General features: G+C 45.4%; 1 protein-coding gene across 3 annotated transcripts in view; it reads left to right on the forward strand.

Annotated features, from left to right (window-relative positions):
- LOC135369816 (phospholipid scramblase 1-like) overlaps window positions 1-16325 on the forward strand; it is a 92078-nt gene extending 75753 nt beyond the window's left edge. The window contains exons 6-7 of one of the 3 annotated variants that reach the window (XM_064603357.1): window positions 5058-5201; window positions 16074-16325. In XM_064603357.1, the coding sequence (XP_064459427.1) occupies window positions 5058-5201; window positions 16074-16118 (189 nt within the window). In that variant the 3' untranslated portion in view covers window positions 16119-16325. Of the gene's footprint in view, window positions 1-5057; window positions 5202-16028 lie in introns of all 3 variants that reach the window. The other 2 variants (XM_064603358.1, XM_064603356.1) reach the window with 2 other exon arrangements.
- Window positions 16326-19545: the final 3220 nt, after the last annotated feature.

Consider the following 19545-nt stretch of genomic DNA (forward strand, 5'->3'; position numbering starts at 1 on the left):
ATGCCAACACTCGCACATCTCTTCATGACCAGTTCACCGCTGTCACCCACATGAACAACCGAGCCGGTGTGTATTCCCATGCTGTTTCGGCCAGCATCTAGTGCCTACTCCTTCTGGAAAGGTCAATTCTAATGCAGTCGCTAGAGAGATACGCCTGCTAGCCCAACAACAGGTCACACACAACCGTTTCCACCGATATCGTTCTCTCTTCGACTCCGACCCGTCTGAAGCGGCTGCCCGCAACCTTTTGTCAGCTAAGTGCTTAGCTGGAATTCCTGTGTTACCATCAATGCCTCAATCGTAGGCCAGAAATATGGACATAATTTAGGCTGTACCTAAAGAGTACTCGAATGACGATCTGGTGCTCTTCCTGAAAGACGGAGGGGTTATATCTGGATGGCGACAGGTTCGACATTCCATGTTGCTTCCGTTTTGCTCGTAGGACGCGTGTGGCATAGGAGCGTCGCCATTTGTCAGCAGGTGATCATAATAGAAACTCACCGAAGTTTGATGGCGGTAATTTTCACGAAACAAAGAAAAGATGATCGTGGCATCACAAATCACCTACGAAACACAGAAGAGCATGATGGCCATGAATGTTTTTTTTCTTTTCCCTATGACTCTCCATGAATTTGCCCATTGAGGATTTATGTGGTGTGTGTTGATGATGGACAGTATACTTTCAAAACATGAAAGTGCTGAATCGAGTTTCTACTCTTGTTCTTAGCTATGTCTTGCTAGCGATTTTCAACTGCTTGGTGATTATTCGCAGTTACACAAAACATTTGAAATAACTTTCACCTTTATACATGCCGCTTGTGGTATTTCTACATCTGCTGTATTGCTATACTATATGTAAGAATAAATGTTCGCGCAGAAACGGCATCGAGTGTACTTTTTACAGCAAAAAACTTGTTGTAAACTTTCTGCTTGGGAAAATGCTTGCTCAGGCACATTGGGCCAATGGAAAAAGTAGACTGGCCTTCAATGGGTCCCAGGTGGAAAATATCTGCAAGTGGAACCACTTGCAAGTTGCTTATGAAACAAATATCCCTTTGAGTAATCACTTGGAAATTGTCCACTTTAAAGACTACTTGCAAGTTGTTCCCCTTTGGAAAGCACTTAGAAGCTTTTCCACCTTGGGACCCATTTGCAAGTGGTTCCACCTGCAGAACCACTTGCTAGTGAGTCCACTTCAGTTTCCAGCTTACACGCTATGCCCAGTAAGACTTACGTACCGCATGGACATGAAGTAGATAAAAAAAAAGAGAGAAGGACTCATCATTCCATGATTCAAGAGGTACGGCGAACGTGATTAAATGTAAGGTACCGCGCACCGTTTCGTGCATGAGGTACACCTGCGACAGGACGCGCCTTACACGTACGCACGTTCGAACGATATCAGACAAACGTCAAACATTGTCAGTCCTCATTCGCCAGTGCCATTTCAAGCTTCCAGCATGACGTGGACAAGGGAATAGTGCCTCAGTGAAGTTCAAATTGAAAGTGTTTCACACGTTCGGCGATGCACATAAAACACACACACACAATAAGGCATAGAGCAACACACTATTTTATTACGGAAATACATACCTTGAAAGTAGCATCCAGGTAGTCGCAATAAAGCATCTCACGCACACTGTCGGGAAGTGTTTCACAAGTAAGCGTGTTTCAATGTCGCAAGGTATCGCACAATGAACAGACAGTTATGACTGGCTGCAGTCCGCGTTTCAGGCGCGATCAGGCATTTGACAAGAAGACGGTTCTACTTCGAACCACTTTGCTGACCAAGTTCCCACCCAGTTCCCGCAGTGGCTCTTACCAACCCACTGGGACTTCCACTTTGGCAAGATAATGGTTCTATTTTAAACGATTTTGCTAACCAAGTGGTTCCACTTTAAACCACCTTGCTGACCAAGTGGTTCCACTTTGACCCACTTCGTTGTTCAAGTGGTTCCACTTTGACCCACTCCGTTGTTCAAGTGGTTCTACTATATCCCACCTGGAATTTCACTTTATTTTTGTCACCTGGGGTCCCAGTGTGCAAGATACATCCCTGTTACGGACTCAGGATATCGTGATTTGGATGTTAGGATATCCTGAGGACCAAGCGAGAGGCCCGCTTGCATCCAGAGGACATCCAGGTGACCAGGATTTTGGCACTACATACACGTCGCAGGAACGTCTCTGTGACATAACTTTTTTGGTATATGACGAATATGGGAGGTTATTCAACTGCCTTTTAGTCAACGATTAAATGCATTATTAGACCGCACATACAACTGCCACTGACCCATTTCAGCTACATGCACTCCTGGAAAGGCACAAATGACTCACAAAGTAAGCACCGATAGCCGATACATTCTATTTTCAGATTAAACAATTTTAGAATATATGTGAAGCATAAGACGGCAAGAATGCCAGCTTGCTTGACCATATCACATGACAAAAAAACACACACACACAAAAAAAACTGCCCTCACCCTAAAGAGGAAGAGATTGCAGGTGCTCATATGATCATATGATACAATCCCCCTCCCCGGCCCGCAGTCGTTGCGTAGTATAATCATTGGCACTTAGCGTTAGCCGTGTATACCAGCTACTATATGTATTGGCATCCTAGCGGAAGACCAGCCATACAGACTGGCTCCCTCTGACCGCACACCGGATGAACCATATATTGAAATACATTGTTTTGAGGGCGGGGGGGGGGGGACGCTGATTATGCGTAATAGGGTGTAGAGCGCGAAACATCTGCAACAGTGACGAGACTGCTTCTTTGCAATTAACGCCCTGTAGAGGACGATGGTGTTCCTCTACATGAGCCCCGACCGGCGATGATGATATGCCACGGAGAGGCGATGACGGTGGCCTATCTCCATGGCCGCGCCGGTGGAACTCATGTAGAGGAACACCATCGTCCTCTACATTTTGTGACCCGAACTATGAACACCACGTTCGGTGCCATTAGGCCCTTGACCATCCCAAATTTCTGACAACACCATCGACTAGCACTACCACGGCGCGGTCTCCCTGGAAGCCCCCGCCATTACTCGACTCATCACGACGACATCAAGACCGCATCTCGCCTCTCGATCAACACGCCGATCGCTCCCGTCCCGCATCCGTCCACGCTTCCGATCCGCTGCCGACCCGAACGACCGACCCGCAACGACCCACCGACCCGCACCGCTCGACCCGACCGACCACGCAACGACCCGACCGCTCACTGATCATCGCATCCGCCCACCGACCATTGATTCAGGGCTTCCAGGGACCGGTATCCACGGCCCCCGGCACACTCACCACCCTCTTCATTTCTGCATCTCAACTCGCACTCGCTGCCGGCCGCGACACCTGAGCAGCCGACGCCACGGCACGCATCAGCCGGCGTCTCGGCAGTCCTCACGGCCACGCAGCCTCGCTTCATGGGACCCTACGAGCTCTCGCTCCCGTGCCGGTCGCGGCACCCCAGGCCACGACTTCCACGCCAGACCACGACTTCGACGTTCATCTCTGGCCAACCTCATCGCTGCCGCTCCTGCCTCACTCATCGACCTCTGCCTGCAACGTGTGCTGTGCTGCCCGTGGACATGTCCAGCAGTGCGCGTCATCCACGGTCACTCTTGCTCTCTCCCTCCGGTACAGACGTGATTCTTCGATCTTTCTTATTACCGCTCCGCGTCTGAGGGGGGAGCACTGTAGTGGGCCGTGGACAACGACGAAGATGGCCACGCCGCCTGGAGCACCTGCCTCAGTTCCAACGGCGCGGCCATGGAGATAGACTGCCGTCATCGCCGGTCGGGACTCATGTAGAGGAACAGCCCCATTGTGTATATCCATGCAACATCCATGTGACGTACGAGATGTATGTGACGTATGCGGCACATCTGGGATGTCTCAGGGACATGCCGTGTCCACTGGGGTGTGACTAAAAGTTGTTCCTATTTCGGTCCTATTAACATTGAAACCCACTTCTTGTTGTTCCACATAATTCTTGTTGTTTTCAATATGGCATTTGTCTAAAATTGTCGATTCGGAAAAGGGTAAAATCGGTCACTTTCAATGCGATTTGTGAATACGATATCCACTTAAACCGAATGATGTTTCCTAGCTATTTTAAATTGTATTATTTCGAGCAGGGGTCATGGCTAAAGATGTGTGCGGTGCGGTATACCGCGTGTACCTGCGGATATGCGCAAAAGTTATTTAATTGTGGGTACACATTTACATATGATCGCCGGTTGCGGGTATAATGCGGGTGTAACCAAACACTGTCTCCTCGGATTGGCAGGGTACATGCACTACCCGGAGCCACAATTCGAGCGTGTCGGCTTTTGGTGTACGACCCGATTTACCGCGAACATTTTCGAAGACATTCCATATCCAGTCCATCCGTGGTGTGCCAGGTGGTGACAGCTGTGTCAGTTCCTGGCACCACTTTCTATGCATACTCTTTCAGAGAGACAGGGTGAGAGTCCAGCCAATTATGACACAGGAGGAGTGCGCGTCGGGATGGTTGGTAGTGGGGGCAATAAAGCATGGGGCAGAGTATCGGCCATTGCGGTGAAACACCCCGTTCATGATCTCAAAATGAAGTGGTAACTCTGCCGATATGTTTGCCACATAGTGATGATTGTCGCTATCTTCTGGCACGACGACTGGTACGCTTTGCGATAGTAAGCTGGCAACCATGACAGCTGTCGCCGCAGCATCTGACTGTTGGACAAAGTCGCTCGCTAACGGACAGTGTCCCCAGCATCAAAAATCATTTCGTGCTGCGACGACCATGTGGCATAACTGAAACATGCGTACGCATATCGGGTGCACCTGCGCGGGTACGCGGGTACCCGTCGGGATGTGCGGGTGTGGTTGCACCAGTGACATTGCTGCGACCCAAGGGTAAAATAGCGAAAGAAATCGGAAATAATTTGCTGCTTCATCCAGTGTATGCGTGTGTTATTTGTGTCACAAAATGAGTGATGTAACAGCCTTGTAGTTGTTATGAAAAGTAATAAAATATAGGCAGACTATTAACAGTGTGATTTGCTTTCCAGGTGTACACAATGACAGGTACTCTAGTGGGGCAGATTATATTTGAAGAACAATATGGGGAAATTGGAAGCCGTCTCAGCGTCTCATTTCCCGCCAACCTGGACGTCCTCATCAAAGGATCTGTCATCGGTTGCGCACTTTTAGTTGTAAGTAATTTTACTGGGCGTCCTTCTTTCCTGGACACTAATTCCAATGATTCATTTTAAAGAGCGCATAGTTACATTCTTGAAAACTGTGTTTCAGTAATTATTCGAGGAAGGTTAAATTTGATGAAGGACGTAAAGTGTACACTGGTTAACAAACGATGATTATTGAAAATTATTCAATCGAGGTTTCCAAAATTTACCAGGTCAGTCATGGCCGATAGCAATAGGCTACGTATTCGAAAGAATCAGAAATCAGAAGATCTCCCTGGATGTTTGATGACAGTATTTTGCATATACATGCATATATGCATATACATCACTCACAATGTAGAGGTCGATTTTAGCTGTATTTTTACAAATGTCTTCAGTAAAGCATGCATCGATACGTAACGCTCACCAATGTGGGTGAAAATATGACAGTTCACAGTGCACACAAACTATAAACTAAACTCAGTTATTAGAGCACACCGTTTTTGCATCTCCGATACGCTACCCGCTATGGCGTTCGTCTCGTTGCGCATGCGCGATGCTACCAAACCTACGTTAGGGTTAGGGTATCAAACCTACGTTAGGGTATCCTCCTCGAGGAATACGGACACGTGTTGTCGGAGGCGTCACACGGTTGCGGAATCTGCGACGCGCAAAAGACGACTACGCCCAGTACGCGAGAAATAATATGGCGGTGTAGACTCCCATAACGTGTTTAGGCTGCTCAAGGTGATCGCGAGTAGCCGTTCCGTAGATGCAAAAAAAGAAGAAAAAAAAAAGCGTTGTAATAAGGGAATTCCTGAATAGCGTAACATCAAAAGGCTTCGCGACTCGGGGTTCCCGATTTGCCATGCGGGAGAGCTACGACGTCATTAAACATACCTTCTCCTTCCACAGTGTACTAAACTAACACATCAACAGCGTCAGCCTTGCCTGTGGTGATATCATTTTGGATTATCATACCTTGTACAGCGCCCGGACGTTGCAAAGCGGTTTATTAAACCTCACTATTGTCTACAGCAATCAAACCCGCGTGTCAAATGCAAATAACCGAAAAGGAAATTGTACATAATCCATCGTGGATGCATCATTTATCGACAAAGTCGATCCTACAGAATCGGTTTGGAGCACATCACAATCTCCTGTCTTCCCCCACATTCCTTCCAGACAACATGTTGTAACGTTCGCATTATAGAGATGGTAACACGGTACGAGAGAATTGGTTATGATGTACTCGATGAGGATGTTAAACATGAATGGACATAGAACAACCTTTTCTATTTATCATTATAGATTACAGGAGAGAGAGAGAGAGAGAGTTAGCCTTCAGCTGTGGTTCCGTAGCCGGAAAAACAGCCCAAATTTGGACGAAGGCTCGAATATACCCAATGGCTGGGGTCCCTGGACCAGAGTCCACCAGAACTGCAGGTTTTCAGCTGATCGCCGATACGTAAAATGAACGTCTTCGGAGGAGGCTTGAAGGTTAGGGCCAGGGGCAGATCTCCCGTCAGTATCTATTCGTAATCTGCATAAATAGAACGGAGTGTGAGAAACACTTTATTTGAAACACAGACACGCACCGTCTTCACTCACAGAGTGACACTAACGGTCCACCTTCTCCATCTTCCTTTACGAGTCGAAGTCCTTCACAATGTTCTTCGAACGGTAGTGTCCGACAGCTGAGAAACGGGCATAATAATTAGTTTTGCTTTGAAAAAGGAAAGTAATCGGTTACAGGATGACTAAAAAAATGAAAGCAAAAGCGTACCTTTAGACCTAGCTCTTTGAGGGAAGCCACAAAGCATGACCTTGATGTGTTTTCTCCTCTTTCCCCACATTGTTGCCCTACATATCTGAAAAATTCAAATACATTATAGCGCCTCAGTGATCGCCACTGTGGATGTGGGTTGTGATCTGCGACGCAAATAGCCCCTGCACCGTGTGACGCTTACCCTAGCGGTGCCACTGTTCCTGTCGTTATACAGGGTGTTTCAAAAAACATGTGTTTCGGACTTTATAAAAAAATGGGGTGACGGAAAAATATGGGTTAAAAGGCATTTGTGTGGCAACTGAATTAGCCACCTTGCAAAATATTTTCATTTGATTTTAATTAAAAGAAATTGAATTTCTTTAATGAAACTCCAAAATTTCCCAAGTCAACCTCACGTTTTGTTTTCAGAATTAGAGAGCCCGTAGCGAACTTAGTCAAATCCACCAAGAAGTGCGGTCGATATTGCAAATGGAACTGCTCAAAAAAAGTCCCGAAATTGAGGCTTCAGAGTTTCGGGTATTCAACAGCGCACCAAATCAGTCGCAAAGATGCGCAAGGGCAGGACATGCTGGTGCCCACATGAAGCTAGAACGGTTTATCGTTGGACCGGCGTGCAGCACAAGACGCGCCGATAACAAGGCGGGTGACATTCCACCATACGTTGATAAGCGGGAAACAAAAATGATTCCGCCTCTTTTTTCCCGCCCTCTTTTTTTTTCGACCTTCTATCTTTCATGGGTGCAGGAGCATGTGCTGCTCTCTGCGCATCTTTGCGACTGATTCGGTGCGCCGTTGAATACCCGAAACTCTGAAGCCTCGATTTCGGGACTTTTTTCGGGCAGTTCCATTGTAATATCGAGCGGATTTCTTGGTGGATCTGACTAAAATAGCTACGGGCTCTCTAATTCTGTAAAAAAAAAATGTTAGCTTGACTTGGGAAATTTTGAAGTTCAATTAAAGAAATTCAATTTCTTTTAATTAAAATTAAATGAGAATAACTTTACAAGGTGGCAAATTCAGTTGCCACACAAATGCCGTTTACCCCGTATTTTTCCGTCGCCCCGTTTTCTTTATAAAATCTGAATGACACGTTTTTTGAAACACCCTATATGTTATACATACTATTACATAAGGCTTTGCTCACTAAGACAAATCAAACATTGGCATGGTTGGAGCATTCAGTTAGAAGTTCCAAGGCAATCTTTCACTTGAGCGTAGCTACTTACGCTGGCCCAGAAAACATAGGATCAACATGTACAACGACATCGGCCACCATAACAATAGCCAACAGTGAGTCACGACGGGGACGTACAAGCAGGGGCTGAAAATTGATTAAATTGGACACTCAACCCATATTTAATTTAGGATAGGTCCTAGCAAAAGCAGGATCGGTCTGTCAAATATGTGGAAGCTCTCGGTGTTCTGTATTCATCGTTCAGCATGTATGAACAATGATGCAATTTCCTCAGTTTCCATGACTTCCATTTCACTGAATTCATACAGCATTGATCTCGCTTAGCATGTCTTCAATCCTAAAACCCCCCACAGAACCATTAACCGCCCATCAACATCGAGCGAACGTCGGGTTGTGGATGCTGGGTACGTCTCACGAACGTACACATTTGCTCCCGGCTACGTTTTAACTACGCCCGTACTACCGTGCTAATCAAGAGAAAATTATGCGAAATGGACGGTCGTAGGACCGCCGATGCGGATCTTCCAGGGACCTGTGGAGGATCTCTATTCCGGCCTCATAGGTATCGCGTGCCTATGGAAATAATGTAATTTTAATCATGAGATAAGCACAACGACGCAAGTGTGCACCCAAAATACTTTATTTCTATGTAGACTTTATTTACATGTGCATTCGTACAGTAATTGCAGTAATGCATTCGAGCAGTACAAATAATGAAAGAACGTGACAAGGTGCTATATCTAGACCATTTCCGTTCATACAGATCGTGATCACTATATCGCCAAGTTATGTAAACAAGAAAAAAAAAAACATCCATGTTACTTGCCGTATAATTAGTTGAAATCTTGTATGGAATCGACGCAACTGTATCCTCACGCTCCTTCACGCCTTATGAATTGCTACCATGCAGTATCTTTATATTGTTCCTTTCTGTGTCTTCTGGCCTCTAGGATTCACTGGCCAAGTTCTGACGCCGAGGCACACAGATAAAAACGACAGATATAATACAGGCATCATCGGTCTCTGCCTATGGTACATACGCATACCAGTGTTTGACCATACGTCCCGTTTACCTAGCATTCTTACCTGTAACGCATAAGACAGTAAGTAATTTCAAGACTGCTCATAGAGAGAACATCCCACACTCCCTGGGAGACGCTGAAACGCACGCAGAAATGAATGGCCGATGCTGAGCGGTAGAGCCGTTTATGCCTGAAAGAACATCAAGAACACAGTGAGTGGACCACGAAATAAAAGTAGCACACACGTACTAATACGCCTATATTACAAGCTCAGCCAAGGTCGATTGCATTTTTTTTTCACTGGCCAGTGGGCTACAGCGACTTGAAGAATGATGGAGTCTAAAACGCGAGCGCTTACAAACAAAGGCACCACGGGCCGTTTACCTGTATTTCGGTCATAGGTAGTGGCCCCCGATGGAGAATCCGTTGCCTGCAAGGCATATGCACCTAACTCTTCACAAAATTCAAGCTGTACTGATGCTGTTCGCATTGAAAATTAACGTATTACTCCAAGTCATTGCAGACGCCGCCATGTTTCTCCAGCCTCTTGGACCATTCCCGCGAAACTCAGCTTGCATCTTTCCTTCACGATCTCTTTTCTAACGCTGACGTATCTGCACAAACTGACGCCGTATTTGTAGATTTTCGTAAGGCTTTGGAGAAAGTGCCTCCTAATTACCTTTTTACAGAAACTTCGTGCTACTAATATTGACTGTAAAACCTATTATTGGATACAAGGCCTCCCCACGAATCGCTCTTCCTTCGTAATATGCAATGATCATCGTTCCGATTATTTTGCTGTAACATCTGGTATCCCTCAGGGATCGGTGCTTGGTCCTCTTCTCTTTCTTATTTATATTAACGACCTCCCTAATAATATTTATTCCACCACACGGCTATTGGGCGATGACTGTGTTATCTATCGCAAGATTTCTTCCTTTTCTGATCAGGTTGCTCTACAACATGACTTCTCACTAGTTCACTCGTGGTGTTTCACCTGGCAGATGCCTCTTAACCTCAACAAATGTAATGTTCTTACTTTTGTCCGTCGCAATTACGGCCATTTTTCTCCACATCCATACTCATTAAACGACACTGCTCTTACTAAAGTAAGCTCTTACAAGTATCTTCGCCTCTTGGCCAAGACTTGACCGGACTCTTGGTTATATTCGACGTAACATGAAATTCACACCCCAGGAAATTAGGAAACTAGCATACTTATCACTAGTACGTTCAAAACTGGAGTATGCCTCTGCTTTGTGGGACCCTCCTCAACAGTACTTATTCTCCGCTCTTGAAGCCATCCAGAATAGAGCATCCCGTTTCATCGTTGGTGATTACTCATGTCATCCTTCAGTCTCTGTAATTAAACAACAACTTTAACTCCCTAACCTAGAAAGACGTCGATACATTGCAAGGTTTGTGTCTGTTTCACAAGTTCATTCATACTATTCCGCCTAGCATTTCCCCTATCACTCCTTCTTCCACAATCTTTCCCGCTTCGACCATTTGTAACTCGTTTCGTCTGCCACACTGACATCTTTGCTAAATCATTTTTTTGTCAGACTACTATTAACTGGAATGATCTTCCCTTAGTATTGCGGAACCCACTGATCACGCCACGTTTCATAGGAAGATATCATCTACCATTTAACCATTCACAAATAATCAACTGATTCCTTTCTTTTTGCACCCTTATTTGTCAAGCGCATTTAATGTTATACCTAATATCTGTACGACCCCCACTCCCCCATGGAATGCTCACAAGAGCCTTTGGAGTATTGTAAATAAATATGCCAATAAAAAAATGAATAAAGGAGGCTGTAACATCTGGCGATTTACGAATCAATCCGTTAAATGTGCTTGCCAATTTGTAAGTTGACAATGTTGCTGACTGTAAGGCTAATAAGCTTGCTGACTGGCACTTTATTTCCACTGCATCCAAAATGACCCTGGTGGAGGAGTATTTTTCTTTAAAGCCGGTGGACATCTCTTCCTCAACATGCTGCTTAGACATCCAGAAATGCAACTGAGCTAGCTAAGTAAATGCAAAACTCGTCCAGATCATGCAAACCGTGGAGATCGTAGCGGCTGATACACAGAACCTATCCCCAAGGTCTGCCTCAAAGAGTCCTGGTCTCATTCTGACAAGGAAAAGAAAAAACTCGTTGTCAACTGCGATGCTCCTCGGCCTACCAGTCTTAAGCAAGTCTGTCTATGTTCTCGACGAGGCTTTGACTTTCTCCTTAATCAGCGGGATTCAGAAATTTTAAAACACCTTTGAACACTGCATAGGATGGAAGGCTTGTATAGAAATGCACATCTTCATCACTTTACTTGAAACATTCTATACAGAACTGCCTCCCAATCTTCTTCTCTGTTTTCTTTTCCACCTGCTTGGATAAATCGAGCTTCCTGCTCACACACAAAAGAACATCTTCCGCGTGTTTCAGCTCGTGTTGTAGCCCTTTAATTTTCCGAACATCCAGTTCTAATCTCAGGGGCTTTTTTTGGCAGACTTCAGCTCTTCCCTTTTCTCCAGTAGCTCCTTTTGCAGTTCAGATTCATGAGTTATGGCATCCACCAATCCTGGGCTCCCTGTCATGCGTGTTGTGAATTTGGGCTCTACAGAAGAGTTACTAATCACAGCATATCCATCAGTGACTGTGGTTTGAAACATAGTCTGATTATTTTAATGTCAGGGCCTGCAGAACTGGCGACTTCCTGAGCAGCAGCTGGTGTTCGATTCTGTTGTTCTGCTGGCTGCTACATGTACACAGTGGCATTTGGCATGCTACGTTCTTTGTGTGGCCTTCTATGTGGCTTTGCATGATTTGCTAGAAGATTAGATCTACTTAGCATGACGAGGGATCACGTCTCAAGCTGTGATCTTGTTTACGGGCTTTCACTGACATCTCAGTTGTATGCCTGCCTTTAAACTGCATGGAACCGGCGAATATTACAGACGCCCAACTCCATACAATGTTAACAAATGTATAACGTTAATGAACACATGAACAATGTGCTATTTACAACTTTATGTCCTGCACCGAGCACCTGCTCTGAACACTAGTGCATAGTTCTTTAAGCTTTATGAGTACTTGAATCATGTGAATTGTTGCCACCGAACAGTTTCTGCACACGCCTGGTTTTCTGTGGCGTCTCTCATGCTGGCTGCAGAAAGGCACGCAACAACAGACTGCCATTACAAATGCAGATGGATGATCCACTCATGAAAGGAGTTTTGATGAGAAAGCAAAACAAGCCCCAGGTGACGCACCCCAGACACACAATTCAAACAAAGACGTATATTGTCAGCAGAGTGTAGTTGGCTCGCCCTAAGTTAGATGACGCGGCTTCTAAAAACAGTCTACTGCTGATCAACTGTTAATTTTGTGCCCAGACTGCTTGGTTTGTTGTGCACATCCAGCGGTCAGTGACTACTACTAATGCAGGGTATTCGAGTCTGCTCCACAAAATACTCGCTGCTAACATGCAGTGCACAGATTGGCATGTCGTGCATAGTTCTCTACCTTCGTTAGAACTGCCTGTACGTAGAGGGCCGATCTCTGGCAGAATTGAGCATGCCGACAGACACATGTCAGAGGGATTTTTTTTAATTACTCACAAAGCTTACATATTACCATACACCTGTTTCACTTCTTCCAGCAGGGGATGTTTGATGCGCTTACCTTTTCCCATGTGGCTGGCAGAATACCACTCCAGCATTAGTACTGGAACAGTCCAAGTGCTCAATCCACGACCTAATGATCTGTCATCTGAACGACTCGTTCTGAACGTGTTGCAGGCTCGGAACACTAACAAAAGCGGGCACTAAACAGGTTTCCTTCGTGGTTCGGGCACTAAATACGGGGTTCGGTCTTTTTTGTCCCTCACTCTCAGGTTCCAAGTATAAACCTTCTGTGGGCACGTGTAGTTCCATCTACTTGCCCGGCAAGCCAGTTCCCGTGGCGTAGTGGTTAAGGTGATCACCACGCCAAGACTGGGAGGCGACATGGGTTCGAACCCTGTCATCGGCTGTGCTGTCTGCGTTTTCCCTGGGATTTTGGAAGACTTTTCAGGCGAATCTTGGCACAGTTCCTCCTGAATAGGCCATTTGCAAAAGTTCCAGGTAGCAGCGCGCATGCCGGGAAATGCTGTGCAAAACAACAGCGACGGCGCATGCGCCAGTACGACGACGACGACGATCGGAGACGATAGCAAATCGCTGTCGTTTTGCACAGCATTTCCCGGCACGCGCGCTGCTCCCTGGAACTTTTTGAAAAGGCCTATTGGGCCCAGAACGCATAATAAGCACTCCTTCGTGCTGTAGCTCTCTCCATCTGTCTGTCCACGTCTTTTACGAAGCTCATAGCCACAGTTGCTTCGCGGCGCTAACACGGCATTTAAAAAAGAACTTGCCCACTAAGCCAATCCCCTTTGCAACTTTCACATGCAGCTCAGAAACCTGGAGAACAGATGTGCTATTGCAGGACAAGCATACGACCCCCAAAAGAGAAAGGCAGGAAAGGAAAGAAGAATGCATTTTCAAAAATCATTGCCTGTTTATCCCGTTAAAATACAATTTTAGGCAAAAATCCCAAGAGGAAATGAGGCTTTTGGCACTAACACCTTTGGACTACGAGTACTTACACGACAAGAGAATAAATACTGCTGGGTTCACTGAATTCGTGCCCTTGTACTAAAAGGCAGTATGACTACTGCCAACCCAGCAAACCACATATATCCAGAAAACATCTACGGGATATCCCATTTTGGACGTTGGAATATCCTACGGATTTTGCCACAGAGCTCATTTACATCCACAACACCTACTATGAACTAGCACTACTTAGTCATTTGTAGATCCTATGAATATCCCGAGGACGTCTTTTTAGGATATATGGACGTATGTGGGACATCGTGCGAGCATGTCCAAACTTGCGCTTACTTTTAGTTTATACATATCTCAGATGACAGCACCACTCTAATATGTATGTAAAGTACATAAGTATTTGCATATGTATTATGTGCCACTATACTTCTTACAGGTTTGTGATCATGTGTGTGTGTGTGTGCTCAAATAAATGCCTCGAACATCAACAAGAGGGCAAAAATTCAGGAAATGTAGTGCGCCCCCCCCCCAGTGTTCAGCCACACTCTGGCGCACGGTCCATCAATGCTGACCATGATACTGCATGTGCTTTACCCTAATAAGAAGAGCAGGCTCCCTTTTTGTCCCTCCACCACGAACGCGGATCTCAAGGGAGACCAGAGCATTCACAATGGTCTCTGTTGACGAAATGGCCAGAGCGTATACTGAGATACAGGCTGTTGAGCCACGTTGCTTATGTATATTGGGCCATGATACACCTATAAGGGGGGGGGGGGTGCTTGTTTGCAATTAACCCGTGTATCTGAAGAGCCATGGTATAACCGACGACGTTCCTCACATTCCTTCTAGCCAAATGCCGTGTTTTTAATTCAAGCTATTTTCTATAACGTGATTAGCTGCTGAATGGAGCTATAAAAGTGATCGAATTCCACTGTTGTTTGACGGACGTTACGCATAGAGATTATTACTTTCGCGGCTAGTAGACCAGCAAACCACTAATATCCCATGGATGTCCAGAATAGGTCGCGAACGTCACGAATATCGCAATGTTGTCCGCACGTCCAGTGGACATCCGTGATATGATTCCATATACGTCGCAGACCTTCTAAAATTTCAACATCCTGTGAACATCCCTTGGACATCCCTGACTGTTTTAATCATGAATAAGAATTGTTTATTTTGCATTACGTACAGTGAATTTCTTCCTTGATCCTAGTGTTATGCGTGAGTACATGTGCAGCAGTGGTGATAGAATTCTGTGTTGGAACATAGATATTTCTGGACTTGGTCGAGAAAGGGAATGTACAGCACACACTCTTCTGAGAATCGCTGATATATTCCTGATATCTTTTTCACACCAACTCTCTGATCGTTTTGTACACAAAATGACTGAAGATGGCCTCCGTAGTCCATTCTTCGATCGTAAAAGTCCCATATGCACTTAACCGCCAAAACCTTCGGTTCATTCGGGTTTGCTTGTGTACTATGAAGACGTCGATTGTGCCATATGCGTCGATTACGTGATCGCAAAATGTGTTGGTAAGTTTATGACATACGAGTACACATAAAGTTATCAGTTTCCACCGCTTACCTAACACTTTATTAGGCAAGGGGGCGCAAGCTACCGCCACCACAATCCACTCTACCGCTTTGGAGAGGGATGTACGATGTGCATACATTGGTGCTCGTGGTTGTGCTTCTCGAAGAATCCATTTCCGTTTGTGGCAAGCAAGAATGCATCCTGCAGCAAACAATGTAAATGTTCCTCTCCACGGTTGTGTGTGAAACGAACTAAGAATTGTGTGTGAGCTATGCAGATGAATTTTAATCCAAAACTTTAGGCCTAACGAACGTCCCCGCAATCCTACTTCCATATTTTCAAAATGCTTACGTGAAGCATTAGTGTGTTATTAGTTGTGTTATAGTTACGCTTTATTGCAACAAAAGTGGACGGGACCGGGAAGTGAATCGGGAACAGTGCAATATACCTCTACCTGTTTGTAAACAAATGACGACATAATGTTCGACAGCGCCACGAGTTTGGTAGAGTTGAACTACGTTGGATATGAATGGTTTACTGGGACAGTGATACAGGCGGTTGCCAAGGGATACACATGTGAAACAAGGTACACTCGCCAAAATAAGTTCACTTTGAATGCTTCCACAAAAATATCTGCTCTTCTAGGCGCACAACAAGCTTAGTGGCCATTAAACAACATACTCTTTCCACTTGCAGGCATTCATGTTTCACGAGGAGGGTTTTACGTATTACATGTTACAGCTGCTGTATGCTTTTCGCAATTCCTTTCGCAATGGAAGGTCATGAAAGGAAGTCAAGGAGGTCAAGGTCATGGATGTCATCATCGTGGGAATTGGCCACCACTGTATAGGGTTACAGCCTGTATGGTATTGAGAGACAAACATGGACGAAGTTTCTATTCAACTTGTGCAGAGCGAGTGATAAAAGTATCTGTCAATCCAGTGTGTAACAATACCTGTGTTCATCCATTCTAGGGCTGTATTCTGTGCAACATTGAAAAGGAGTAGGGATGGAATTTGTATAGGTGTGCCGAAAGATTTTCTGCAGCAGCAATGTGCTCCAAAACGAGCAGCTCAGGTTTTCCCTTCACATCACAGGTTGTGATTCAGGCGCTGAGTAATATAAAAGACAGCGGTAAACCTCCCAAACTCAAAATATGAAAGAAATCTGCAACATCAACGTTGCATTTGACAATGTAAAACACCAAATCATAAAATATCGGCGCAGACCCTACATAAAATTAATTACTTTAAAAATTTCTTTAAGCAGTTACCTTCTAGGAACTTTTGCCACCATTTAGGAAGGCTTTGGACAATTTTTAATCGATTATATTTTTTTTAAATTGAACTTATATTAATTAAAATTAAATTATTATACAAAAATATGAAGTCCTCTACGGATAACCACGGACCCAACAGAAACTATGCACAACATCGCAACAGAAATAGTCGAAAAAATAAGTGGAAATTACGCGTTAGCCCCGCCTGCTTGATTTTCACAAAGAAGCGCGCACGACATGTGCGTCTAGAGGAAGAAGTGTCCCCGCTTCTTGTTTTACGTTTCTTTCCCTTTCTCTCAATTCAACTCGCCTTCCTAAAGCCTTCCTAAATAGAGGTAAAAGTTCCCAGAAAGTAATTTCCGAAGATCCCTACAGTCAATCCTCCAGTGAGTACATCGACTTTTAGAATTTTTCATCACGTTAGGTGAAACACGCTGTATCGGACAGTGTGGGGCCTACAGGAAAGTAAAATACAGCAGTGTTGTTCTGTAGACGTGACAGTGCAGATAAATGAAGTAAATAAATATATTGTGATTGTCATCGTTTATTTTTGGAATATTGCCTTGCTGGCGCTTGTTCCCAAGTCATTAACTTCCTCAGCCAGCAGCCTGTTAGCTTTTTCAATGCTTCTGACATTTGTCTTTTCATTATTAGGCATTTAAGTTTGATCTCCACCGCAAATGAACAAAGGAAAAGCTATTTTCACTTCGTGCATCCCAGCTTATGGCGAATTCGTTTGGTCATTTCGTAGCAACTTTTTTTTTTTTGCCAGATCTCGAGCAATCATGTTCGCTCGGTCAAAATGAAGCAGTCTCGCATGTTCGTGCCGTTTTCCGAGCGCTCGGAATTTGCCAGCTAGCACTATTTTTACCAGGTCTCAAAACAATCGAGAAGCAGATTCCTCCACTATATCCGGTGTTGTCACATCCGCACTGCAACGGTCTTGCATGACAATGACGTGTGGTTCCCGGGACAAATATTGAGGGGTACAAGAGCAATCAGCATATACTGCATTCGTTGTTGTGTGACTTTCGCAACGTTGGATAAACGTGTAGTTTGACCATGGGGCTAACAAAACATAATCGCAACGTCAGTTCTGGCTCAGTTCCCAAAGCATACATATTTTGCACTGCTAATACCGTAGAGCAGACCTTCACCCGACTACTACACGTACATGCTACACGTACTACTACTACTACTACTACACGTACCCGACTACTACATATGCTATACACGTATGTGTATATGGGTATAGCTACGTACCTGTTTTCTACAGGTGCCGCGCCGGAACTGAGGCCTCCCGCCTCTCATCATAGTAACAACGGTGCCTCCGCAGTTTGCCATCTGGGGATTAAATCCCAACTGGCCGCATATGCCCCACACTGTCGAGGTAGGGGGACGTCGTCCAGTTCGTAAATCAGCGGCTACGTCCTGCGCTGGTGGCCTCTGTAGCAGACCATGCTCCAGACAGAACCCGTCGAGCCTTTCCAGGTTGACGCATATCGCCGTGATTTCGAAAATACTTGCATCTACCCGGGTAGCCATCCCTATAATTAAATATATACATGGGACGGCATTCGCTCGAATAAATTCAGTTGACATGACAACGTGCGAGAAAAGTGGTAACCAGAACAGTGAAACCTCTTCCGACATAATCGAACCGAACTCGAGATCTCTGGTCTGACTGACGGAGACCACATTCGAGGAAGAACGAAACATGTGCGGGGTGAAGTTGCCGGTGAATGTAAACTACCCGATGTCTAAGAGCATTTACATACCTCCCGTGCAGATAGATCACTTTCTTTGATGATCTACAATGGCGTGATTAAAACTCGATCCTGGTTCTGTGTAAGCGTAATAACTAGCGTGAGACAAAAAGAAGCGCGGTTTTCTTTTTGGCGCACTTTTCTGACACACAAAGTAATAATTAAAAAAAAAACAGCCAATGACCTCTCAGATGAACGCGCGATCCGCGCGTGCGAGCTGTCCGTCACCGCACTCTCCTTGTATTTTCACCCTCTCCTGTTCACTGCGCGTCGCGAAAGACAGAGAATAGATGAGGAATTCTACTAGGCGTTTTGCGGGCCAGCGCCTCATTAGGACTGAGCACAAAATAACAAAAGAAATACTTTGTACATACACTTGTACTTTGTAACATACTTTGTACGTATCGCTGGGAGAAGGGACCAATATGAATGAGGTTATTTTGTCCAACCATGCACTTTGGGTGTTTCTGGATCTACCCATAGTAGCCTCTGTAAGTCAGACCAGGGATGTCGAGTTCTGTTTAAATATGTCGGAAGGGGTTTCACTGTTCTGTTTACCGTTTTCCTTCATGTTGTCATGTGAAATGAATTCGCGCAAGCGAATGCCATCCTATGACGCGGGTCTACCCAGGTAGACCCGAGTGTGTTTGAGATATCGGCGGTGTGCGTCAACTCAGAAAGGCTCGACGCGTTTTGCCGGAACCGTGACTTGTTGCCGAGACCACCAGCGCAGGACGTAGCCGCTGAGTTTTGAACAGCACGACGTCCACCTACATCGACAGTGCGTAGCATATGCGGCAAATTGGGTTTTACTACCCAGAAGACCGATGCACCGTCGTCACTGTGATGAGGAACGGGAGGTTCCGGTACGGCACCTGTAGAAAACAGGTATAGTTACACTCATATATGCATAGCATGTAGGAACAGGGAGGGGCAAGATCTCGGACCCGGGCGCCACTGCACAGTACCCCGGGTGACGAAGTTCTACAGCTTACTCTTTCCCAATAACTCCGAGTACAATCAGTGACGTCAGTCATTAGGGCGTTACCGCTTGAGGCAAGTTGACTCTCCCACCTGCTGCCACTGTGGTGCTCTTGAGGATCTGGAGCACATTCTTCTTCATTGCCCTCACTACGAACCTTCCCGAACCACACTCTCCGAGTCTCTT

The sequence above is a fragment of the Ornithodoros turicata genome, chromosome 10, assembly GCF_037126465.1.
Source record: "Ornithodoros turicata isolate Travis chromosome 10, ASM3712646v1, whole genome shotgun sequence".
Taxonomy (NCBI): domain Eukaryota; kingdom Metazoa; phylum Arthropoda; class Arachnida; order Ixodida; family Argasidae; genus Ornithodoros; species Ornithodoros turicata.